Here is a 26,228-nt window from a genome sequence, read left to right as displayed (position 1 = left end):
CCTTACTCTCTCATCCCTCTCTTCTGTCTGGGTCTCTGCCCCTGTTTGTATTTGGGGTTAGGGTTAGACCCCGGTATTTCTCACCCTGTCGAGGAGAAGAGAGAGTCGAGCCCGTGGCTGCCTGAGAACCTTATGGATCCCTGAGAGAGGGAGAGCAAGGGAGAGAGAGAGAGGAAGGGGACCAGTGCTGTGAGTGGGGAGCGAGAATGCTGTAAGGAGTACAGTTCAGGGAGGAAATAAACTGGACTTTTCTGTCTTTATTTAAAAAAAACCTGTGGACTATCTGATACGTTGAGTGAGGGTCTCAGTGGATTATACAGAACCAGACAGAACCAGCACCATGGGAGCCCCCAGGGTAAAGGTAAGCAAGCAGAGCAGGCATGGTCTAACAAGGTTTCTGAGATGTTGCTACGCCAGATTCTGGATGTGAATGCTGTATTTGGTCCAATAGTGTGGTTCTTGGGACTAGGTTCTCTGGTCCGCAGGTGGTGTACTCAGTGATGCTGGATTGAGGAACCTAATCTAACTAGTGGTTGTGTAATGATGCGGTAATGAGGGTTTATTTTTGGTACTGTGTGAGAGTGTATTTGACATGGACTGATTTAGCTGGTGGGTTGTGAGCATAAAGAAACCTAAATATACATTGGCGTTTAAATACTATGTGACCTATTTTCAGGATAATTAGCCTAGTGGTTCACATGCAGCCCATAACAGTGTTTGAGTTCCCTCTGAATTAAGGGTAATTACTTTAGTCTGTACGTTTCTCAGGAATGTGCCGATTTGACTTTATCTTACAGAGCACTCCACTACACACAACAGCAAGTCAACCAACAAGGCTTGAAACATTGCACTTTACAACTTTGAGAGGTGATTTTGTTGTTTGAAAATTTGGGTAAATGTATGTTTTTTCTTTGTTAACGGTAGCTAAATATAAATTAACAATATCACATTTGCATCAATCAAGAAGTCCAGGATCTCATTTTACACTCTGGGTACAGATGGAAGCAGTTACATTTCTTATTTCTTTGCAGCAATTATTTGTGGATAGTGTATTCAATGAATAGCTTTTTCATGACTACTAACTGTTCAAATGGAAGGATTAGGGTTAGTGGAGGTGAGCAGTCTATATCCCACACTGCACCTCAGTGTCCCAGGGGGCCTGGAGGTCGGTGGTGATCGCCGATTTACACCACCAGGCAGACGTATGGCGTCAACTCTACATTCTGGGTACTTGCCCAGGTAATGTATGGAGTACTCCAAATCAATTGGTTTATTTCAACAGATATACTCAATTATCTGCGTCATCATTGAGCACCATTTGTCATGTATGCTCTTATTCATCGCCTTTTAATAATTGATTTAAGTCCATTATAGACTACTGCACATGTGTTTTATTGATGTCCTCTGGAGTTTTGAATAACAAGCTGGAAATGGCATGGATGAAAAGTGGTTGACTCATGGTAGACAGACAGCTGCTTGACATCACAGCAAACAGAGAAAAGGCCTTTTACCTTCTCAGAGGAGTGGGATGAAGAGAGCCTTTAGAGTACAGAGAAAGTGCCCTGGAATGTGAGAAGGGCCTGAGAACTGCTGTGGCTCACCTTGTGGTTTTACCTTAACAAAGAGCGTTTTGAGCCTGTATTTCTCATCTCTATCTTGTTCAAGGCGCAGATGAGCTCTTGCCTAAATCTACAGAGCATAATACAACCCTATCACCTGGATGGCTGATACCTGCATAATTTCCTCCCACATGTCTCATGTCATGTGACATCCAATAGGCTGCTGTTAATCCAAGGAAGTGACTTCAGTTAATTGGCCCATTTTCTTTCTGGAAAATAAGAAGAAGCGACTCTATTTTTGGACATGATTTAGCCATATGCCTCAATACCAGAAATGATTGCTTCGTGACATGTCCAGCGTGTCTTTTAACAAATATTTACCAAATATTCCGGCAAACTACCCAACCACAGACCATCTTTGGTCATCTTCCCTAATAACATATAGCCTTTTCTAGTGATGGTCTAATATGCCACCTTGCAGCCCAATTTTTATTTCAACAACCCCAAGCAACAACTCCACAAATTGTTGCTTTTTGTGAATTCATTTTGAAGTAGGATATACACTCTTTCTGCTTGTCATACAATATATACAGTTTTATGAAAATAAAGTTAGCATTTTTCTTATTTAGCAGATTAATCATAGGCCTTATTGGCAGGCCTAAATGTAGTCATTTAGCCTACTCCAACTGTAGCCTAGGCTTACTGCAGGCCTATATTATATATAACTACAGACCTATAATCTTGCAGATGTCATATTATGATTGATATGAAATCTGATGTTTGTCAAGGAATTAGTCAAATATAGACCATATAAATGTTGAATATTATTCATAGCCTACAAGTGTTACATAGCCTACAAGTGGGCAATTAATACATGTCTGGAATGCCAAAACAAGAAAACAGGCTTGCGTTTAATGAGTTGTTATAATGTGCGTAACCACCACCAGAGGGAGATATATCTGACATTTTAAAAGGGCCATGATTATTGGGTATAAAATGTTCTTAGTGATCCATTAGCCTTCATTAGCCTAGACGTCTAAGGTCACCTAATTGTTCGTCCTCAAAACGGTTATTAATTTAAGAAGGAGTTAAAAGTGTAACGAAATAAGAGCGCCTGTAGGCTATTCATTTTGAGCTGAGAGGTCTTCCATCTTCCAACAAAGGTAGGTCTTCCAACCTTTACCTTCTGTTATCGTTATAGCGGCGAAGAAATAGGCTACAGCCTAAATGGTCGTTTTAACCTCGCTTTGTTTTCCCGCCTTTTCGACAGGTTTTGGTTATCTCTCCGCTGCTCGTGTTCCTATTGTGCATCCTCCCCTCCCACGCCCAGGACGAGTACTCTGGTTACCACTCAGGTGAGCTGCCTGACGTGCACTGTTAGCGCCATTAGCCTTGCACCAATAGCTACTGTTTGATGTTAGCTAATTATCCACATTTCTAGAGGTAAGCTAAAACAGTAGGCTATATCTTGATTTTATTTCAGTTGACCTAGATTGCAGTTAAAATGTATAGACCTATATTCTCATGTCACCACAATGAAACATTTTTGATATTTGCTTACAAACATTACATTGGTTTATCTATCTAATAACAGGCTATTTTGTTTTGTAAACAGACTATCATTTTACTGGGAAGGTTTCAGGCTTGTTCAATTATTGTTTTGTGTCATATTAGGTGATGAACACACCTATGAGGGCTCCTTGGTCGACAACTATGAGCGTTCAGGATACCCACAACCAGGTAATAACTACAACATAGCAAAGTCTCTCCTTCTAGTCAAAAGCCAGAATGCAAACGTTTCCCTCACTTAAACCCCTCCACCGCTCCCCATTCCTCGCTGGCAGAGGAATACCCACCGGAGCCCACTCACAGCTATGAGGAGCAGCAACCCTCATCTGGATATGACCCCTATGCACCAGCCCCCACCAGTGTGAGCATGATCACAGAGGACTCCTACCCCTACACCACCACCACACAGGTGAGGGGAAGTCAAGGGGGAAAGTATGTTATGTGTGATGTTTAGTAATGTCATGTCATGTAACATTGTGTTCTGTCATGTAAGATGATATCATGTTATAACTGCAGGTACCATACGAGCAGGAGCCCTACGAAGAGTCGCTCCAGGCCCCTGGTGGTGGGGAGGCTTCTCTGGGGGAGGAGGGGCCAACAGACTGTAACTGTGAGCCTGGAGAGCCAGGGTTCGCTGGGTTTGCAGGGCCCAAGGTAGGACAAAGGTGCAAATGTAATTTAGAACCTTATAAACAGCAAACATCCATTTACTTTGCTGATTAATACTTATTAAATGGCATTTATATAGCATTCACTGGGTCCTTAAGTGATTTGCGTTGTATGGGGGTAACTCACCCCATCTACCACCATCCTGTGGTATCATTTTGTTTTCTGGACTAAACAAAATATCTGTCTGTCTATCTGTCTGTCCACCTAGGGAGCCAGAGGACTGCAAGGTAAAGATGGCTTCCCTGGGGTTCAGGGACGGGAGGTGAGTGTTAATCACTGTATAGTCACTAAATCAAATTCATAGTGCTCATATCCTTATTAGAGTAATGCTGTTGATATTGTTCCTGTGTGTTGTGTTCAGGGGTACAAAGGATTCAAAGGAGTTCTAGGAAGAGGAGGAGACACAGGGCCTGAGGTGAGGAAGTGAAAAAAGTAAAATAAAAGACCTCACCCAAATCAGCCTTAGACACTATCCATCTCCCTAAGCGAGGCTTGAACCCAGGTTGCCCAACCCCACTGCAAACAGGCTTGCCACAACCTCAAAAGAGAAACAGTATCTCCCTGGGAAGAATGTTTGTAACTTAAAAAGTATGGCATCAACATTACCCTTGAACTTGACTCAACAGCTGTATTGGCCTTTGCCTTCTCTACAGGGTGACTCCGGGCCTGATGGGGAGGGCGGTGCCTCTGGTTTCTCTGGAGCCCAGGTAATAATCGGCGTCCAAAGGATATCACAGATGTAATGTATCTCTCTTTCATTGTTTTGCTCTGGTCTAAATTCTGCGACATGGCACAAGCAATGTAACGTTTTTCTATATTGATTATGGCCAGTAGACGGCGATCTCTTTATTATTCAGAACTGGAGAGTGGCTATGTTGTGTCGTTGAGGTGAAAGGCTGAGCTTCAACAACTAGGATAGCTCTTTCTCATTCTCTCTCTTGGTCTATATTTTATTCCATTCTTTTGCACCTTGTCTCTTATTCTTTCTCTCTCCTACAGGGCTTGCCTGGTCTTCCTGGAGATCCAGGTGAGACAGGGGTGCTAGGACTGAAGGTAAAGACCCTTCCTCTAAACCAGTCTGGCATCCTACAAAATATGTATCACATCAAACAAAATCACTCTTTATTTAAAAAGCCATTATAACCCCATATCAAAAACAGTGTGACCCGTTACAAAATCTTATTTGAATGTTCACTAATAACAGCCCAAGCCACCATAATGTTCGTCTAAAGTTTAAACCTACAAGAAACAGCATGACATCACATAAAACCCCTGCTGTACCACTGAGAACCAATATGACATCACATAGGACCAGTATGACATCACAGGGAACCAGTGTGACATTACAGAAAACCCGTATTGCCACGGTCAAGACAACTCGGAACTCAGAAACTCTTAAAAAGGTATTGTAGAAAGATGGGGCCCGAGTTTTCCACTTGGAAAATATCAGAATTGACCAGCAGGAAGCTCTACGTAAAAAACGTAGGTACATTTTAACTCAGAGGTTCTGAGTTTCCGAGTTGTACTGAAAGACACCACAGATATGGTCAATGGAACGGTCTGCGTTTCATTGACTCCTTTACCGCATCTATAAAGGTAGACCCCAAAACCAGCAAAAAGGTATGACATTATCAATCCCCACTATTCCACAGAGACATCACAGAGTATCAGCATGGCATCATAGAATACCATTATGCCATCACAAGTATTTGATAATTACACCAAAAAAATCTTCATTGACAATTTGAAGCTGTCTATGCCTGAGTGTGTTCCTTATCCTCAACAGGGTGACATCGGTATGGAGGGGCCACGCGGAGGAGTGGGGGTAACGGGTGAAACTGTGAGTATTGACACAATGTAGCTGTTATGTTTTGTAGGTAACCATATTTGGTTTGATAGCAGGGATTTTATTTCAATTAATCTCACAGAAACAAAGAAACAATCCATAGGTTATTATCGTGTAATTACCAATTACTGTTGGATTTTCTAAGGAAATCCACTACCTGGTCATTTCTGTAGCATAAAATAAAGTTATTCCTCAAATGAGTGTAAATGTGATGCTAAATCCCCAGCATGTTTCAGTCTGGCCCTACTCATGTGTTTAGTTCTTTGTCTTTTTCTAGGGTCGAATTGGTGAGGCAGGGCCTGGTGGGCCTGATGGAACTGGAGGTATCAAGGTAAATATGGTGGCTCCCACAACTCAGCACCGTCCACTCACAACAGTTGCCACCGCTCAGTGTTGCTACCACAACTCAGCACATTCTCAACATGCTCAAATCAATTCTTCACTCAGCTCCTTACACAGCTCTCACTAGAAGCAATACTAAGACTTTGTGACGTGAAAGCCTCAAACAGGCTATGTGATGTGATCATTTCCATTTAACATATGAACAACATACAAATTATTGTAATTTGTTCTGGCCATGTTGAGACATATTTTTTTCCGACCTTCTCAGGGATCAACTGGAGCAGAAGGGAAACAGGGTCCTGAGGGAACAGAAGGGGAAAAGGTAACGCCTTTCAACCTTGCTTTGTGACTATGGTTAATTAAACTGGGGTTTAAAATGTCTTCCATCTCATCCGTTCTCTTCCACAGGGTCAGATTGGAGCACCTGGATTCTCAGGAGACCATGGGGAGATGGGCTATAATGTAAGATGGATGTCTGTCTATCCGTCACACCATTCATCTCTCCATTTGGATCTCTTGTTTCTCCTTATCTACTAAGACTATGCTATTCCCTACATGGAGAGAGACCAATCCTAACTTGCTTTTTCTTTCTGTGTTTTATAGGGGTATCCTGGAGAGCCGGGAGGCAGAGGAGAGACCGGTCACAAGGTATGTTTAGGGGGACAGGAGTTATATTGTTTTCACAGAAAGTACTCTAGTTGCTCTCAAAAGTCATTGTCCCTTACTCTTCACAGAAACTACTCTGGTTCCCCCAAGATGTATGTATGTTCATGGGTGTTTTCCCTAAACTGCATACTGTTATTTTCACTGAAGGTTTTGCTATTGTTGATTTTGTGAGTCATGTGGCTGTTCAACACTTTTGGCCATAACGATAGCACCTTCTCCACGTGGGAGATTAGATTGATACTGTAGTATGTCTCCCTTGCTCTCTTCTCTTCTACTTTCTGTTTTCTCTGTATCTCTCTCTTTCCTCTCTCTCAGGGTGACCAAGGCCCAGGGGGCATGCCAGGCAGTGATGGGGAGCCTGGAGAGGATGTGAGTACCAGTATGATAACCACTAAATTAGTAATAAATAGATAAGGAATCTGTTGATGGGATTTCTCCTAACAAACTACATTTACTGTTTATTTTCCAGGGTCCTCTTGGAGTTCCTGGGGTGATCGGCTTTCCTGGAGAGTTTGGACAAAAGGTAAAGTGAAGGAGAATTGCATGCTGGGTATCAGGATGACATTATCACAATGGCCGTGAAATGCTTACTTACAAGCACTTAACGAACAATGCGGTTTTAAGAAAATATTTACTAAATAAACTAAAAGTGGACATGAACTTTTAATACTTAAATGAATACTTTGTGAATAATGGCCAGTCTTCCCTCCTAGGGCACAAGCGGGGATCGTGGTGTGAGGGGACCTCCTGGGAGAGTAGGAGCTGGGGTAAGACAGGCTTTATAACCACTCAATCACATGTGCACAGTAGACTACAGATCACAATACAGACACTGTCACTTCCACATTCCTCAGTAAAGTCCCCTCAGTGTTGTGTATCAGATGTAAATGCCATGTTGCTTAAAGGTTTCCTGTGGGTGGACAGACACCCATGTGATATTGTTGACAGTCCAAACAAGGAAGGTAACAGATATGTTAGTAAAGTCCCTGAAAACATCAGATCTGTTGGTAAAGTCCCTGAAAAGGTTTCAGTGCCAGTTAAAAACACAGATGGTTTTAGTTAAAAAAAACACTGTCAGAGATGTTGTGGCAAGAGTACCCTGTCTCTTGCTATAAGTTGAGACAATTAAAAATGATCTGTCATTGGAATTGAACTAAATTCCTATTTTTGAACAAGGGTTCTCATTCAGTTTACCTATGTGTGTCTTTCATATTACAGGGGCCTCAAGGAGCGAGAGGAGATGCAGGAATTCCAGGGAAACCAGGACCTAAAGGCCTGCAGGCCCAGCCTGTGTGTATATGTCATTACTCCAACATTGTCATTACCACTACAATTATCATCATTGACTTTTGTGATTATACAATTGTTGATTTAATACGTTGTTTCTAGGGAGCCAAAGGGGAGACAGGACCTGATGGTGAGAAGGTAACCTTTTATTTACATTCCCCATCACACTGCTAAATTACCAGTCAATTTCTCACAGTTAATCAAGCACACACACACACACACACACACACACACACACACACACACACACACACACACACACACACACACACACCAGTAAGTGAAAGTGGATGTGTATTGGTCATCTACTGTTTATGTTTGGGTCTTTCCTTTGTGACTGAGCTGTAATAAGCAGTCCTATCATTGCCATGGCATCTTACTGACTTATCTAATGTGCTGATTGTTCCTTCCTCAGGGTGGGGTTGGAAGAACTGGTGTGAAGGGAGAAAAAGAGGACAAGGTAAATCATATGACAAGGCCGAGGCGACGTCACTCTCTCATCTATCTACTTCCTGTTTCCATTGATGTAGTGGGTCTGTTTTTCTTCTTACCAAAAATGTTTCTGTTCCTCTTTCCAAACAGGGAAGTTTTGGAGCACGTGGTGACAAAGGACAGGTTTGTATACTCCATTCTGTGAAAGTATGTGGGTTTTTTCACCCTAACCCATTCTATGTCACATTAAAACCATAGGTTGTTCCTAGATGACAGCAGACACAACAGCACATACTGTAGAGAGTTGAGTTCCTGTTATGTCATAAAATCCTAAAGGAACTGTTTTAATTAGGTAAAATTATTGAGAATTAAATGATTTGATTAGGGAGAAGTATTGAGATTGAGTTTAAATCGTGACCTTTTGTGTTCAGTGACTGAACAGTGTCCCCCCTCTGTCTGTCTCTCTCCTTCCTTCCCCTCATCTCTGAATGGCAGCAAGGGGAGAGAGGTACCATCGGCCCTGATGGCATTGTTGGACGAAATGGACCCCCCGGCATCCCAGGCTCCAGAGGAGAGCCAGGTCCAGGTGGTGACCTGGGCGTCAAAGGTGGCTCTGGACCTAAAGGAGTGCCAGGTGCCCCTGTGCGTATCAGGAGCCAACTCCAGTCTGCCTGGAGGAAGGGTCTCCCCCTTATTTTACATTGACACATATCTAGCAAGAACGTTTGCTGACTGATTGATTGATCAATTATTTATTTGCTTGGTTGATTGATTGATTGATTTACAGCTTTTTGACCTCAGGGCCCTGGGCTGACAGATGAGCAGGTATTGCAGCTGTGTAAAGGAGTGGTGACAGCCCAGATCTCCCAGTATGCAGCTTCCATCCGGGTCAAGTGTTCCCAGGGCTGCCCCATCAACAACCGCACACTTATTGGGCCGCCCGGAACCAGGGGACCAACTGGAGAATCAGGCAAACCCGTGAGTCACACAGCCCCCAAACCAACCCCTATCTACTAAGGAAAGCCTTTATTCCAAACGATGATAAGTTCTGTTGACCTCTCTCTCTCTCAGGGTAAAGCGGGCAAAGCTGGAGTGAAAGGAGGCAGGGGCATCCAAGGGGACACAGGAGTGGATGGTCAGAAGGGGACAGTGGGTGAAAGAGGTATGTAATCCAAATGTCTTAGTTCAACCAAACTTGATTACAGGTAAACTAAACCCTAAACCCAGTAAGGTTCATTTCAAGTGAAAATTAGTGGAGCTCCTTTGTAGTGGCATAGCTTCAGAGTGCACCCCTAAGCTCACTGTTCTACTCCACAGGAACAAAAGGCCCGAAAGGAAAGGGCGGTGAGCCTGGTAAAGGTCTGCCAGGACACGATGGGCATCAAGGCCTCAGAGGTAGGACACTGTTTCCACTGGTGTGAAACTCTCAGGTCTACCTCAAAATTGCTTGTCTTAGAATTGTTGGAAAGTATCTGTAACTCACATCCAGATTCACTGGAATAGGCATTGTGTGGTTTTATTCAACATTGATGTTAGCAGGAAGTCTTTTCAAGTGAACTTTTAAGACGCCACCTCCAATTGTTAAAAACATTTCCCCACAGGGCTGCCAGGCCACCCAGCAGAGCCAAAGAATGGTATGGCAGGTCACAGAGGGCCCCGTGGTTTCACAGGCGCTTTGGGCCAGCCTGGCATGGCAGGCAACGCAGGAGTGCCCGGCTTCTGTGAGGCACGGGACTGCAGCATTCACGCGCCTGTGATGCGCAAGGAGCAGGGCCTAGTGAAGGGACCCCGCGATCTAAGCCCCAAGATTTAACCCCAACAAGGAGCTTCAGGAATAGGTGAAGGTCCACGACGAGGGGTCACTCTGGACGGTCGCTCCATGACAACATTGAAGTTAATTCAATTCACATCTCAGCCAAACCAGGAATTGACATTGAGTTTTGAACTGGGAAATTACCAATGTGTACAGCATTGATCTTTTTGAATTTCATGCCTAATTCAATTCCTGTATTGACTGGTATTGAAATGTAATTAATCCGAGCACTGTTCAATGGGGCTCACCAGTGATGGAAGGGTTTGGTGGGACACGCTGGACTCTGCACAGAGATGAAACCAGCCTTGACGCATTTCATCTGAGCCAAGCAAGGCTCCAAATGAACTCTGTTTAGGCATAATTGATAACTTTTTTGTTAGGCCAAAATAGATTTTTTTATGCAGAAACAAAAAATGAAATTGTCTTCCTCCAAGCAAACCATAAGTAAAGGGGCTTGAGAAACTGGCTAAAAGAAATTGGCAGAAAATGAAACTTCCAGGAGTCTCTGGCTACCAGTCAGGTTTTGTTTTTGATATGATCAACAATGATGGGTATACATTGAAAATAAAAAGTGATGTAAATAATTTTGTAAAGTATCGCAAGTACATGTACTGTGTGTTCTGAAATATCACTGTTTTAGATAAATTCTGTCTTACTTTTTCTTAAGATGAGTCCTCACTTTTTTAGTCGCCACAGTTTGAGCGTGTTTCTGAGAATGTGTGGTCTCTTTCAGTCATCTCATATTTGGGTTAATCTAAATAATTTATCCCTCCCCCCCAATTAACAGATGTTCACAGTCAAGATAACATTGATCAATATAAAATAAAAAATAACATACTATTTGATATTATTTCATATTAAAAATAATACATTGAAATGTGTTATACAGTATATTGTATTTGGAATTTCTATAGTTAAATAATCTGACAATGATTTGTAGGACAGCACAAAATGTCTGTCGATTAAATACATTTACTATATTCATTGGATGGCGATTTTGATTTTTAAATAGATTTTCATGTACATTATTTATTTTGCATAAATAACTTTCACGTGAACAGGATGTTAAACTCTTATCACCTCTTAATTGATATTTTTGTCATTGTCAATCTTCATTGAGAATCATTCCAACACATTACAAGGCAGAAACATAGCCCTGTAAACTCAAGTATATCACACACGTGTTCTTAACATTTGTACTTTTGTGTACATGTTGGCAATCAGAACCCTGATACAAAAGAGTCACAATGTTTGGAGACAATTCAGATTAGAAAATGAGCAGAGCATGAAAATGGGTGATTATCTCTCATCAAAAGCATGCTAAACATTATGGTATACAACTATGCTATGAAAGTACACATGAATAAACACAAGAAAATAAACCTTATTAAAATGTTTAACGCTGCTCATGTTCAAAAGGGCTCCTCTTAGTGTGTGTAAAATGATGGTTGTCAGTTCATATAAAAGTGTTTGGTTTTATGGACTGTCCACATTTACTAAAAAAAGCATAATTTACCATAATGAGCAATTTGAGCGTTTGCGGTGGCAGCGATAGCGTTTGTCTCTAAGTAGCAAAAAGAGTGATATGAGCAATGATGACAACAATGCTTTATATTTATATCAATGGTAGATATGTTGTGTAATACACCAATAACTTCAGGGGAAACCATACCTAAGAAGTGGATCCTGGTCTCTTTATGTAACCCATCCTGTTTCTAAAAAATGAAGGGGTGAATAAAAATAAAGGTTTGTACTATGTTGGTACTTTGCAGACACTAACAGAGGAAAGGAAAGTGAATTGTATTCAGAAAGTTGACCTACCTTGGTGCATCCAATAGTTAATTGGCACATTTACTAAGGATGACTTTTCCAAAGAACACATCCTTGCATGGAGGAATGTATTCCTTTGTCCTTACGTTACCCCTGTCGTTTTTATAAATGGCAATGGGCTGCAGAAAGAAAAATATTTTATCACATGTCATGTCTCAATTGAAATGGCCCCTGCCCCTCTGCATACTGTTGATGATACTATCAATGGTGAGATGTGAAAAAATTATAATGCTAATAGAAAATGCCTGACTTCACATTGTATCTACTTGTCATAAGCATATATGCAATAGTTTACCTCTTTGCCAATGGTCCAGCTCTCCTCACATTGGGCATCCAATTCTTTAAAACGGTGCTTCTAGTGTGACATTACCCTCCTGACATATGTAGGCAATTTGATTATCCTCTACAGGGGCTGCGGACACTGAAACTGAAAAGTGAACAAAGAAAAGGATGAGTGGGATTGGGAATCCACTTAACATCAAGAAAGGATGATTTCAACCTAAATCCACTGTATTATGCAGCATACTAAACTGACTAGTGTCAGTTTAATGGATGTGGTCACAATAGTGCGATGACCTTTCCGGAGACCTAAAAACTTGCGTTAGATCCCCAAAGCTAAGCTTTAAAATCCCTTTTCCAGAATGGCTTAAATTATAAAAACAATGGTTTTGAAATTAGCTCTCACGAGCGAAAATAAGTTCCTGAAAAATGTGCACAACTTTAAAAGGTATTACTCACATCGGCTACGGAGAGCGTGATCACAGTCGTCCGGAACAGCTGATGATCTCATGCATGTTTCAGTGTTACTTGCCTCGAAGCGAGCATCGAAGTTATCAAGCTTGACTGGTAAGCTCGGGTCACTGAGCAGCTCGCGGCTGTGCTTCCCTTTGTAGTCTAATAGATTTGCAAGCCCTGCCACATCTGACCAGCGTCGGAGCCAGTGTAGTACAATTCGATCTTAGTCCGGTATTGACACTTTCCCTGTTTGACAGTTTGTCGGAGGGCATAGCGGGATTTCTTATAAGCTTCTGGGTTAGTCTTGCTCCTTGAAAGCAGTAGCTATACCCTTTAGCTCAGTGTGGATGTTTCCTGTAATCCATGGCTTCTAGTTGAGGTATGCCATCGGAGGAATCCCAGAACATATTCCAGTCTGTGCTAGCATAACAGTCCTGTAGCTTAGCATCTGCTTCATTTGACCACTCATTTATTGACCGATTCACTGGTGCTTTCCGCTTTAGTTTTAGCTTGTAAGCAGGAATCAGGAGGATAGAATTATGGTCAGATTTGACAAATGGAGGGCTAGGGAGAGTTTTGTATGCATCTCTGTGTGAGAAGGAAAGGTGGTCAAGAGTTTTTTTCTCTCTGGTTGCACATTTAACATGCTGGTAGAAATGAGCTAAAACGGATTTAAGTTTCCCTGCATTAAAGTCCCCGGCCAATAGGAGCACCGCCTTTGGATGAGCAATTTCCTATACGGCTTATGGCCATATACAGCTCATTGAGTGCTGTCTTAGTGCCAGCATCGGTTTGTGGTGGTAAATAGACAGCTACGAAGAATATAGATGAAAACTCTCTTGGTAAATAGTGTGGTCTACAGCATATCATGAGATACTCTCAGGCGAGCGAAACCTTGAGACTTCCTTAGATATCGTGCACTAGCAGTTGTTTACAAAAATACATAGACCGCCACCCCTTGTCTTACCAGAGGTTACTGTTCTATCCTGCCGATACAGTGTTTAACCCGCCAGCTGTATGTTATTCATGTCGTCGTTCAGCCACGACTCGGTGAAACTTAAGATATTACAGTTTCTAGTGTCCTATTGGTAGGATATACGTGCTTGTCTATTTTATTATCCAATGATTACCATCGGTCCTATTAGCCGACGTACAAAGGCAAATTACCCACTCACCACCGGATCCTTACAAGGCTTCCCGATCTTCATTCTCAATATCTCTGTCTCCTGCAAATGACGGGGATGAGGGCCTTGTCGGGTGTCTGGAGTAAATCCCTCTCGTCCGACTCGTTAAAGAAAAAAGTCAGTTTGTCAAATTTCTGCCCTGCTAGAGCTGCCACGTTCAACTGTAAGTCCTAGAAACGTCTAGGAGCAACAATGGCTCAGCCGCAAAGTGGTAGGCCACAAAACCTCACAGAATGGGACAGCCAAGTGCTGAAGCAGTAGTGCATAAAAATCGTCTGTCCTCGGTTGCAACACTCACTACCGAGTTCAAACTGCCTTTGGAAGCAAAGTCAGCACAATAACTTTTCATCAGGTGCTTCATGAAATGGGTATCAATGGCAGAGCAGCCACACACAAGCCTAAGATCGCAATGCTAAGTGTCGGCTGCAGTGGTGTAAAGCTCGCCGCCATTGGACTCTGAAACAGTGGAAACATGTTCTCGTGAGGGATGAATCACACTTCACCATCTGGCAGTCTGACAGAAGAATCTGGGTTTGGCCAAAAGAATGCTACCTTCCCCAATGCATAGTGCCAACTGTAAAGTTTGGTGGAGGAGGAATAATGGTCTGGGGCTGTTTTTCATGGTTCGGGCTTGGCTCCTTAGTTCCAGTGAAGGGAAATCTTACCGCTACACAATACAATATCATTCTAGACAATTCTGGGCTTCCAAATTTGTGGCAACAGTTTGGGGAAGGCTCTTTCCTGTTTCAGCATGACAAGGCCCCTGTGCACAAAGCGAGGGCCATAAATAAATGGTTTGTTGAGATCGTTGTGGAAGAATTTAGCTGGCCTGCACAGAGCAGCTCAACCCCACCTAACACCTTAGGGATGAATTGGAACGCAGACTCCTAATCCCCAACATCAGTGCCTGACCTCACTAATGCTCTTGTGACTGAATGTAAGCATGTCCCCTCAGCAATGTTCCAACATCTTATGGAAAGCCTTCCCAGAAGAGCGGAGGCTGTTATAGCAGAAACAGGGGGACCTACTCCATATTAATGGCCATGATTTTGAAATGAGGTGTTCGATGAGCAGGTGCCCACATACTTGTCAATGAAGTGTGTATTTCCATGATTGTCTTTTAACTGAAATACCTAATACACTATAAGAGACGTTATTTAATCTGACACAGACAGCTATAATTACTTCAACGACCCACTCAACACGTTTCGAGTAAACCAAATCTAATTGAGGAAGTCTGATCGCGGAATTCATTGGGAATTCCCCCACCCCCAATTCACTTTCAGGTAGCAAAAACCAGTCCAAAGGTTAATATAGTGTAGACCTATCTTAATATTTTGCCTATATTGTAATGTTGTATTTCTATCTATTTTAACACCTTCTTCAACAGAAAGAAAATCATAGGCACGACACCAAAGTTACCGCCATACATTACAAGCACGTGCGTAAAATTGCCTTCTACAAATTAGGATATGATGCAATGATACAGGCTACAACTAACAAACTGCGAAATAAAGTATTGAGTTAAGGTTCTGAAATAACGACACCCAGTAACTAAAATTCCGGTTTCTCTTAAATTTAACTCCAGATTCATTGAAAATAAACATAACCAAACACATCTGGAGAATGAACCAACGCATCGCCATCATATCTCCACTGACTCATGATGACAGAACCCGCGCGCTCGTACATCCATGTGCGCATGTTAATTTTGTCCATCCACACCAGACTTGATCAGGACACGCACGTGGAAATATCAAAACGAACTCTGAACCAACTATATTAATTTGGAGACAGGTCAAAACGCCTGAAACATTCATGCCAATTTAGCTACCTAATTTGCCCTGGGATATAAACATTGGGTTGTTAATACATCTGAAATGCACACGATCCTCTACTCTGACAATTAATCTACAGATGAAAGGGTAAACCTAGTACATTTCTAAGAATCTCTTATTTTTGGACGTTATATGGCGGTTGGCAACCACCTTTAAGGTGCATTACCACCACCACCTGGCGGTGTGGACCTCAATTCATCTATCAATCACCCATGTGGGTATATTGTGTGTACATTTATTTTGCAAAGAGCGGTGGTGAGCATGTCTCATGTCTGCAGATTCGCAATCGGTCATGTGGGTGGAGGGAGTGCACGCGCACTTCAGAATGTGACGCAGTCGGGGAAATCCCAGTTTAACTTCTCTTTCTGAAGTATATAAACTGCTACCCTCCTGTTCTAAATCGTCATCTTCGTTGCTGTGTACTACAATTATGCTTTTTCAACTCGTCTGCATATTAGGTATGTTGTCATTTATTTTTAACAATGAATTTGATATTCCAATGAGGCAGGCTCACCTGAAATAATGATTTACCTTGTGTTTGTCTAAAGCTGCCTCTGTGCAAGGTGGCCTCACACAGGATAGGCCTACACAAGAGGTGAAGTCAGTTTGTGGAGAGGACTCCATTCTGAAATGTAAAGCAATATGTAAGCCTGGGGTCCAATACCGGGCGGTGAGGTGGTACAAGGTAAGCTTTCAATTATTGTGATAGCACAAACTGTGTTATGAACCATCTGACCAAATTCTGTACAAGTGCAATATATGCCAAAAACATACAGCACTGGTCCCAGACCAGCTGTTATGGGCATATAGTAACCTCAAACCCTCTTCTCTCAGCTGGGTGAGGAGCCCTCTAATAAGGAGTCTGGCCTATTGATGAAGAGGCTATCATCACCTAATAGCACCACCCAATGGTACGCCGGTCTGGAGCGTGAAGTGGAACTTTTGGCTGATGACTCTTTCGATATCTTCCTGCCCAATGTAACGGCTGTTGATAGCGGGAGGTACAAGTGTCTCCTGGCAGCACCTGTAGGAGAGCAGAACCAGGAGGGGCAGGTTCACCTCAGAGTGACAGGTGAGTGTGTTCTATTTTCATTATGTGCTTGTTTTGGTATGTAGACCTACTGTATAATGTATGTGAGTGTTTTAAATTGGACAGAGAGAGACTTCATCTATGCTGCTAAATATAAAAAAATGTTTCCAGTGACGCTCAAAGACTTGTGGATCATTTTTTTGTAGATTGCCTTGAGTCCACAGACCAATCAGAAGAAAGGGATACCATTCTAGTTCTTTCCATTGTGGGGATTGTGGCGGCATTGCTGATATTCACCATCAGCTATGTGAGTTACAACACGGCCAGCTGTTCCTCTGACTTATTTGTTTTTTAAACAGATGAAAGAAACTAACATTTTATGGTGATGGTTTCCATGTATTTCATTTTCCTTATTTACTTAATAATCCTCATCTTTACCATAGGTCATCCTAAGGAATATGTTATTGCAAAGGAGTAAGAAGTATCCACAAGAACCACTTCTAGATGCACCCCTTGAGAAGAAAGATTTAATGTTGATTTACACTCTGGGGCCAAACTGGTCGAGACAGGGTTCCATAAAACATGTCTGTGTGTGAGAGCCTGTTCTGCTAGTTTGGGCTCATTGTATACTTGAATGTAAAGAGGAAATGCATAGAAATACTAGGGCACATTTGAAGCAGAGCAACGAGTCTATCATGCTGACCACACCGCTTGTGTTATGTGCGTGAGCGTGGCAAAATAAATGTACACATACCTGTTATTTAGCAATACCATCCAAACTGCTCGCGCGCATCAACGAGCGCCTGCGTAGCCAGGCGCTAAAATAGACGCTTTATGCGCTGCAAGTCCGGCTTCTCCCATCTCCTCATTGGTTTTTCAGAGCATATACCCACATGGGTGATTGAAAGATGCGATCCACACTCCAGCCCAGTTGGTGGTGGTAATGCACCTTAAAGTTGGTTGTCAAACGCCATATAAAGTCAGAAGAAGACTGATGGAGGAGAGATTACTAGAAACAAACTAAGTTTACCCTTTTATCTCTGGATTAATTGTCAGAGTAGAGGACCTTGTGCATTTCAGGTAAACTAACAACCCAATACTTATACCTTCCAGGAGAAGAGTTCACCTCTAGAGCAGATGGAGGCAGACAACCCTCTGGCCGGGACTATAGAACCAATATGTGTAGGCTTTTCAAAGAAATTAAACTGTAGCCTATACCCTTTCACTCAGGCAGCCAAACAGCAGTACAAAGTCAGGCTAGAACAGCAGTTCTCCAGCAATGATTGCTCGTCTGCAGCATCCACTCGCCTGTGATGCGCAAGCAGCAGGGCCTGCTGAAGGGACCCACGATCTAAGCCCCAAGATCTAACCTCAATAAGGAGCTTCAGGAAGGGGTGCGGGAATGGTCGACGATGAGGGGTCATTCTGGAGGGTTGCTCCATGGCAACGTGGGGGTTAATCCCATTTACATTTGAGTCAACCCAGGAATTGAGGTCGACATTGACTTTGAACTGGGAAATGACCAATGTGTACAGCATTGATCTTTTAGAATTGCACGCCTAATTCAATTCCTGTACTGACTGGTATTGAAATAAAATTGATTAATGTTCCTCTAAGCAAAATGAAAGTGGGCTTTGGTGAAAAGTAACTTGTATTGTTTTTTTAAATATGATCAGCAATTCTGTGGATACATTGAAAATAAAGCCTTGTAAATAATTTTGTAACTAACTGTATCTGATGTATGCTGTCTGAGGTGCTAAATGGCTTTTAACAAATCTCTACCTATTTCACAAGACAAATACATAAATACATAAATACCTCTTTGCTAATAATCTTTTGAGTGACAAACAATTGTGTGAAGTCTCTGTCATTGTCAAACACATTACAAAGTAACATCACACAGCATAAAATGGAAGCCAGGTTAAGCCATATGATCTAAACAACATTGAACACGTGAATCCTTTACAAACATGAAATTCCATGTAGCTAAAAAACATTTAATACTATAGAATAACTAAAAAATGTATTGTGTCACCATATCACAGGACAGATTTGACATGAGGAGTGCATGGATATGGGTCATATACAATAACAGTGACCTTTTTCATGACAATTGTCTGATCATAGCACTCAATACATTATTGCACAATAATAATAATAATAATATTAAGCTTGATATCAACATATTCATGTAATCACTTGTCTCTAAGCTTATTGTCTGATCTAGGGGTAAGTGTAGATTGTAACTTCAACAAGAAATGTATTTCTGTACCAATAACAAATTACAGAGTAGATAGTGGACACTATAAAAATGTGTTTAATTTTTTTTTGCCTTGTTCATTTTGACACTGGTCCCACAGGTTAAGTGAATACCTTCCTCATGGGCACAATATCATTAGGGTTTCAGACCAGTAATTCTCCAATTGCCAGTTCATTTCATAAATTCCAAGCCCAAGATGAACTGATGAACCTTGAGCGCTTTCTGTTAACCCAGACCCTTTTCTTTTGTGAAACAAGCTGTCGTATCTGTTCCGCCCGCTAGGGACGTTTTCCTTTATGATGTAATTTGTAATCAAGTTATGATTTAATTATGTGTAATTCTGTGTGATTAGTTAGGTATTTAGTAATTAAATCCAATTTTGTATTGCTGATTCAACTTGTTAGCCAGGGTTCGTGCAAATAACTAAGAATTTACCACTTTCAGATGAGACTGAATTAAGATGACGATTAATATTGACTGCTATTGATATAAAATATTACTGGGTTTTTAAAAGTTTATTCGGAAGATAACAGCTCTATAAATATTATTTTGTGGTGCCCGACTATCTAGTTAATTACATTTACATGATTAGCTCAATCAGGTAATATTAATGACAGAGAAATTATTTTATAGAATAGCATGTCATATCTCTTAATCCGGCATAGCCAAAGACACGACAACAGTGTAACAATTACTAAACTGAAATGTTGGAAAAAATACCTAAAAATACCGTACCTTTCTCATTTTACACTTATACATACAGTGCCTTGCGAAAGTATTCGGCCCCCTTGAACTTTGCGACCTTTTGCCACATTTCAGGCTTCAAACATAAAGATATAAAACTGTATTTTGTTGTGAAGAATCAACAACAAGTGGGACACAATCATGAAGTGGAACGACATTTATTGGATATTTCAAACTTTTTTAACAAATCAAAAACTGAAAAATTGGGCGTGCAAAATTATTCAGCCCCCTTAAGTTAATACTTTGTAGCGCCACCTTTTGCTGCGATTACAGCTGTAAGTCGCTTGGGGTATGTCTCTATCAGTTTTGCACATCGAGAGACTGAAATTGTTTCCCATTCCTCCTTGCAAAACAGCTCGAGCTCAGTGAGATTGGATGGAGAGCATTTGTGAACAGCAGTTTTCAGTTCTTTCCACAGATTCTCGATTGGATTCAGGTCTGGACTTTGACTTGGCCATTCTAACACCTGGATATGTTTATTATTGAACCATTCCATTGTAGATTTTGCTTTATGTTTTGGATCATTGTCTTGTTGGAAGACAAATCTCTGTCCCAGTCTCAGGTCTTTTGCAGACTCCATCAGGTTTTTTTCCAGAATGGTCCTGTATTTGGCGCCATCCATCTTCCCATCAATTTTAACCATCTTCCCTGTCCCTGCTGAAGAAAAGCAGGCCCAAACCATGATGCTGCCACCACCATGTTTGACAGTGGGGATGGTGTGTTCAGCTGTGTTGCTTTTACGCCAAACATAACATTTTGCATTGTTGCCAAAAGTTCAATTTTGGTTTCATCTGACCAGAGCACCTTCTTCCACTTGTTTGGTGTGTCTCCCAGGTGGCTTGTGGCAAACTTTAAACAACACTTTTTATGGATATCTTTAAGAAATGGCTTTCTTCTTGCCACTCTTCCATAAAGGCCAGATTTGTGCAATATACGACTGTGCAATATACGACTTGGGATGTTTAAAGCTTGGGAAATCTTTTTGTATCCAAATCCGGCTTTAAACTTCTTCACAACAGTATCTCGGACCTGCCTGGTGGGTTCCTTGTTCTTCATGATGCTCTCTGCGCTTTTAACGGACCTCTGAGACTATCACAGTGCAGGTGCATTTATACGGAGACTTGATTACACACAGGTGGATTGTATTTATCATCATTAGTCATTTAGGTCAACATTGGATCATTCAGAGATCCTCACTGAACTTCTGGAGAGAGTTTGTTGCACTGAAAGTAAAGGGGCTGAATAATTTTGCACGCCCAATTTTTCAGTTTTTGATTTGTTAAAAAAGTTTGAAATATCCAATAAATGTCGTTCCACTTCATGATTGTGTCCCACTTGTTGTTGATTCTTCACAAAAAAATACAGTTTTATATCTTTATGTTTGAAGCCTGAAATGTGGCAAAAGGTCGCAAAGTTCAAGGGGGGCGAATACTTTCGCAAGGCACTGTATGTCATATTCACATGAACTGAGCAATCAATATATTGGAAATACTTATTACTACATTAATACTACAACACTAACTATATGTCCCAGCATTGTGAGGCAGTGCAGTTTCAAATGTTAGCAGCAAGAACACATTTTCACAGAAAAATCTAAGCCTTTTCTCCTTCCTGTCTTAGGTGAAAAGACTGCCAACGTCTCCTGCATCACTGGTAAACAAGTTTAGGGGGTTATTCGAGCATTGGAATTAAAAGAGAATGCAGGAAAGTGCACAACATTGAGTGCTTCACAGAACTACATAATTTTCATCGGTCTGCAAAGAAACTAAAAACCTACATGGTCTAAAAGCTGATTTCTTTCCCTTTTGAGAGGTAGAGCAGCAGTCCCGAATGGATTACCTGTCAATAATCCTACTGGCTCAATTTTAAGATAATGCCTCATTCAGTGTTCTTCATTGGCAGGATAGATGTCATCTAGGTCCTTTGGGGGGATTACAACACCATGGATGAAGCCTCCTCACCTTCATTTGGACGAGATCTGCAGTAACGGCTGATGATCACGCTGATCACAATAACCAGAGGTGACAGGACCAACAATATCATTAATCCTGAAATATAAACAGAGCATAACATTTGTCAATAAATGAGTGGGAAATGGAACTGGAGATGCTTCAAGAGAGGAAGTTCACCCGCAAATAAGGTAACATTGCGCTTTGAGCATAGTGTATGAAAAGCACTTTAATTTATTTATTTAGTTTCACCTTTATTTAACCAGGTAGGCTAGTTGAGAACACCTTTATTTAAACAGGTAGGCTAGTTGAGAACACCTTTATTTAACCAGGTAGGCTAGTTGAGAACACCTTTATTTAACCAGGTAGGCTAGTTGAGAACAAGTTCTCATTTGCAACTGCGACCTGGCCAAGATAAAGCACAGCAATTCGACACATACAACAACAGAGTTACACATGGAATAAACAAAACATAGTCAATAATACAGTAGAACAAAAGAAAACAAAAAGTATATATACAGTGAGTGCAAATGAGGTAAGTTAAGGCAATAAATAGGCCATGGTGGCAAAGTAATTACAATATAGCAATTAAACACTGGAATGGTAGATGTGCAGAAGATGAATGTGCAGGTACAGATACTGGGGTGCAAATGAGCAAGATAAATAAATAAATACAGTATGGGGATGAGGTAGGTAGATAGATGGGTTGCTTTCAGATGGGCTATGTACAGGTGCAGTGATCTGTGATCTGCTTTGACAGCTGGTGCTTAAAGCTAGTGAGGGAGATATGAGTCTCCAGCTTCAGAGATTTTTGCAGTTCGTTCCAGTCATTGGCAGCAGAGAACTGGAAGGAAAGAGGACCAAATCAGGAATTGGCTTTGGGGGTGACCAGTGAGATATACCTGCTGGAGCGCGTGCTACGAGTGGGTGCTGCTATGGTGACCAGTGAGCTGAGATAAGGCGGGGCTTTACCTAGCAGAGACTGGTAGATAACCTGTAGCCAGTGGGTTTGGCGACGAGTATGAAGCGAGGGCCAACCAACGAGAGCATACAGGTCGCAATAGTGGGTAGTATATGGGGCTTTGGTGACAAAACGGATGGCACTGTAATAGACTGCATCCAGTTTGTTGAGTAGAGTGTTAGAGGCTATTTTATAGATGACATCACCGAAGTAGAGGATCGGTAGGATGGTCAGTTTTACGAGGGTATGTTTGGCAGCATGAGTGAAGGATGCTTTGTTGCGATATAGGAAGCCGATTCTAGATTTAATTTTGGATTGGAGATGCTTAATTTGAGTCTGGAAGGAGAGTTTACAGTCTAACCAGACACCCAGGTATTTGTAGTTGTCCACGTATTCTAAGATAGAGCCGTCCAGAGTAGTGATGCTGGACAGGCGAGCAGGTGCAGGCAGTGATCGATTGAATAGCATGTATTTAGTTTTACTTGCGTTTAAGTTGGAGGCCGCGGAAGGAGAGTTATATGGCATTATAGCTCGTCTGGAGGTTAGTTAACACAGTGTCCAAAGACTTAACAAATACAAGTTATTATTATTATTATTATTATTATTATAATGACAGTACAAACATTACTCCAAAAAGGCTTCTTGTATGGTATTATAAATGTCTCCTTTTAATACATCCATGTGAGGAACATAAAGAATTTCTGAGATATTGGAGTGGAGCAGATTCATGATACACAATACAGTCAAAGAGAGTAGATGGTTTTAAAACTCTGTGATACAGTCACATCATTGTTGCATTCCACATACATTTACATAACAGTTCCACATGTTTGTGCTATGAATCTATCACCAATTTTAGCATGAGAGCAACCTAAAAAAAATAAAACATGTCGTGACCGACTCATTTTTTTCAAGCTTTCAAATAGAAAAAAGAGAAAGTAGTGCACTATATTTTACGGTCAATATACCTGGTAAAATAATGGGTAGTTAACAACTTTAATAGTTGTAAAATGTGTGAATTTCTTCCCAAGTTCTGTTTTCTATTTTCCCAAATTCTGTTCAGTTTAATTTTTCCTAGTTTTAGAATGTATTAGCCTTTCCACTCTGAAAATTACAATTTCTCATAGAGAAACAGCGAAATTGGGTGTTCTGAGTACATGTCAATGTTTAAATTACATCAGACCATTTTTTTTGTGTAATTCCCATTTATTTACGCATCTGGCCCTTTAATTGCGCATACAGCAAGTGAGGAATGTACTATCTAATGTGCTGGTCTAGCAATGGTTCAGTCCTGCTGCTGCTCATTTCATGGTAAAGTTAGCAAATAACAAATAATAGATACAACTTATATACTTACTCATGATATAGGCTAGTCTGCCAGGTAAGCCTACTTTGCAGTTAAAATGTGATTGAGAATGTTTTGGGGAAAGTATTTCTGTATCACATCCTCTGGCTACACACAGTGTGATAGACAAACTCTCGCATCACATAGACAGGGGCTAAATTGCTGGAAGAAAATAGGCAGATATTGTATTAGGTTAAGTGGTGATTTTAGCATGTACAGTTGAAGTCGGAAGTTTACATACACCTTAGCCAAATACATTTAAACTCCGTATTTTTTTCTCACAATTCCTGACATTTACTTATAGTAAAAAGTCCCTGTTTTAGGTCAGTTAGGATCACCACTTTATTTTGAGAGTGTGAAATGTCAGAATAATAGTAGGGAGAATGATTTATTTCAGCTTTTATTTCTTTCATCACATTCCCACTGAATCAGAAGTTTACATAAACTCAATTAGTATTTGGTAGCATTGCCTTTAAATTGTTTAACTTGGGTCAAATGTTTTGGGTAGCCTTCCAAAAGCTTCCCACAATACGTTGGGTGAATTTTGGCCCATTCCTCCTGACAGAGCTGGTGTAACTGAGTCAGGTTTGTTGGCCTCCTTGCTCGCACACGGTTTTTCAGTTCTGCCAACAAATTTTCTATGGGATTGAGGTCAGGACGTTGTGATGGCCACTCCAATACCTTTACATTGTTGTCCTTTTAAGCCATTTTGCCTCAACTTTGGAAGTATGCTTGAGGTCATTGTCCATTTGGAAGACCCATTTGCGACCAAGCTTTAACTTCCTGACTGATGTCTTGAGATGTTGCTTCAATATATCCACATAATTTTCCTACTTCATGATGCCATCTATTTTGTGAAGTGCACCAGTCCCTCCTGCAGCAAAACACCCCCACAACATGATGCTGCCACCCCCGTGCTTCACGGTTGGGATGGTGTTCTTTGGCTCTTTGGTGTTCTTTAGTCTCCCCATTTTCCCTCCAAATAATGATGGTCATTATGTCCACAGTTATATTTTTGTTTCTTCAGACCAGAGGACATTTCTCCAAAAAGTTGGATCTGTCCCCATGTGCAGTTGCAAACCGTAGTCTTACTTTATGGTGGTTTTGGAGCAGTGGCTTCTTCCTTGCTGAGCGACCTTTCAGGTTATGTCGATATAGGACTCGTTTTACTGTGGATATAGATACTTTTGTACCTGTTTCCGCCAGCATCTTCACAAGGGCCTTTGCTGTTGTTCTGGAATTGATTTGCACTTTTCGCACCAAAGTATATTAATCTCTAGGAGACAGAACGCATCTCCTTCCTGAGTGGTATGATGGCTGCGTGGTCCCATGGTGTTTATACATGCGTACTATTGTTTGTACAGATGAACGTGGTACCTTCAGGCATTTGGAAATTGCTCCCAAGGACGAACCAGACTTTTTCCCCCATGATGTCAAGCAATGTGGCACTGAGTTTGAAGGTAGGCCTTGAAATACATCCACAGGTACACCTCCAATTGACTCAAATGATGTCAATTAGCCTATTAGAAGCTTCTAAAGCTTTTTAAAGGCACAGTCAACTTAGTGTATGCAAACTTCTGACCCACTGGAATTGTGATACAGTAAATTTTAAGTGAAATAATCTGTCGGTAAACAATTGTTGGACAAATTACTTATCTACTTTGTCATGCAAAAAGTAGATGTCCTAACCGACTTGACAAAACTATAGTTTGTTAACAAGAAATTTGTGGAGTGGTTGAAAAACGAGTTTTAATGACTCCAACCTAAACTAACCTTACTTCAACTGTAAATTAGTACTTTGTAAATAATGGCCAGTCTTCTGTCCTAGGGCGCGAGAGGGAATCGTGGTGTGGGAGAGTAGGAGCTTGTCACGTTGTACAATGATAGGAGACAAGCGAAGGAATATGAAATTGTTTTTTAAAATTTCACTACCCAAAATAGAGTACGTCATGAACATTACGGGGACAAAGCTCAAAACAAACACGTATTATATAACACAGGGCTGTAACCCAAACCAAAGAACGAAATGTAAACCTCTAATAAATACACAGGATGAGATCCGTAATAACAAGTGCACACTCACACGTAAGCCGAGACAACAGAGCACAGATCCTCACAAGACCAACGGACATGGAACAATAATCAACAAGGACAATGGGGAACGGAGGG

General features: G+C 41.3%; 2 protein-coding genes across 3 annotated transcripts; both read left to right on the top strand.

Annotated features, from left to right (window-relative positions):
- Positions 1-12: 12 nt before the first annotated feature.
- LOC110486838 (uncharacterized) lies at positions 13-10,849 on the top strand. 2 transcript variants are annotated; one of them, XM_021558664.3, is made up of 26 exons: positions 13-361; positions 2,830-2,914; positions 3,234-3,299; positions 3,404-3,537; positions 3,645-3,782; positions 4,006-4,059; positions 4,159-4,212; positions 4,451-4,504; positions 4,797-4,850; positions 5,584-5,637; positions 5,921-5,974; positions 6,254-6,307; positions 6,394-6,447; positions 6,589-6,633; positions 6,967-7,020; positions 7,121-7,174; positions 7,365-7,418; positions 7,870-7,941; positions 8,041-8,076; positions 8,354-8,398; positions 8,521-8,553; positions 8,866-9,012; positions 9,172-9,348; positions 9,442-9,532; positions 9,688-9,765; positions 9,972-10,849. In XM_021558664.3, exons 1-26 carry the CDS (start codon positions 341-343, stop codon positions 10,181-10,183), a joined length of 1,974 nt encoding a protein of 657 aa, XP_021414339.2. In that variant the 5' UTR covers positions 13-340; the 3' UTR covers positions 10,184-10,849. The 2 variants fall into 2 exon arrangements, with proteins under 2 accessions (XP_021414339.2, XP_021414347.2); XM_021558672.3 differs by lacking the exon at positions 13-361 and adding an exon at positions 1,821-2,722.
- Positions 10,850-16,012: 5,163 nt separating this feature from the next.
- LOC110486829 (CD83 antigen) lies at positions 16,013-18,524 on the top strand. The gene is made up of 5 exons (XM_021558653.3): positions 16,013-16,228; positions 16,319-16,455; positions 16,605-16,842; positions 17,007-17,107; positions 17,244-18,524. Exons 1-5 carry the CDS (start codon positions 16,201-16,203, stop codon positions 17,394-17,396), a joined length of 657 nt encoding a protein of 218 aa, XP_021414328.1. The 5' UTR covers positions 16,013-16,200; the 3' UTR covers positions 17,397-18,524.
- Positions 18,525-26,228: the final 7,704 nt, after the last annotated feature.

Source organism: Oncorhynchus mykiss, chromosome 2 (assembly GCF_057628025.1).
Source record: "Oncorhynchus mykiss isolate SJ-2025 chromosome 2, ASM5762802v1, whole genome shotgun sequence".
Classification (NCBI taxonomy): Eukaryota; Metazoa; Chordata; class Actinopteri; order Salmoniformes; family Salmonidae; genus Oncorhynchus; species Oncorhynchus mykiss.
Note: the sequence above shows the minus strand (reverse complement) of the source record. Positions and strands in the feature narration are given on the sequence as shown.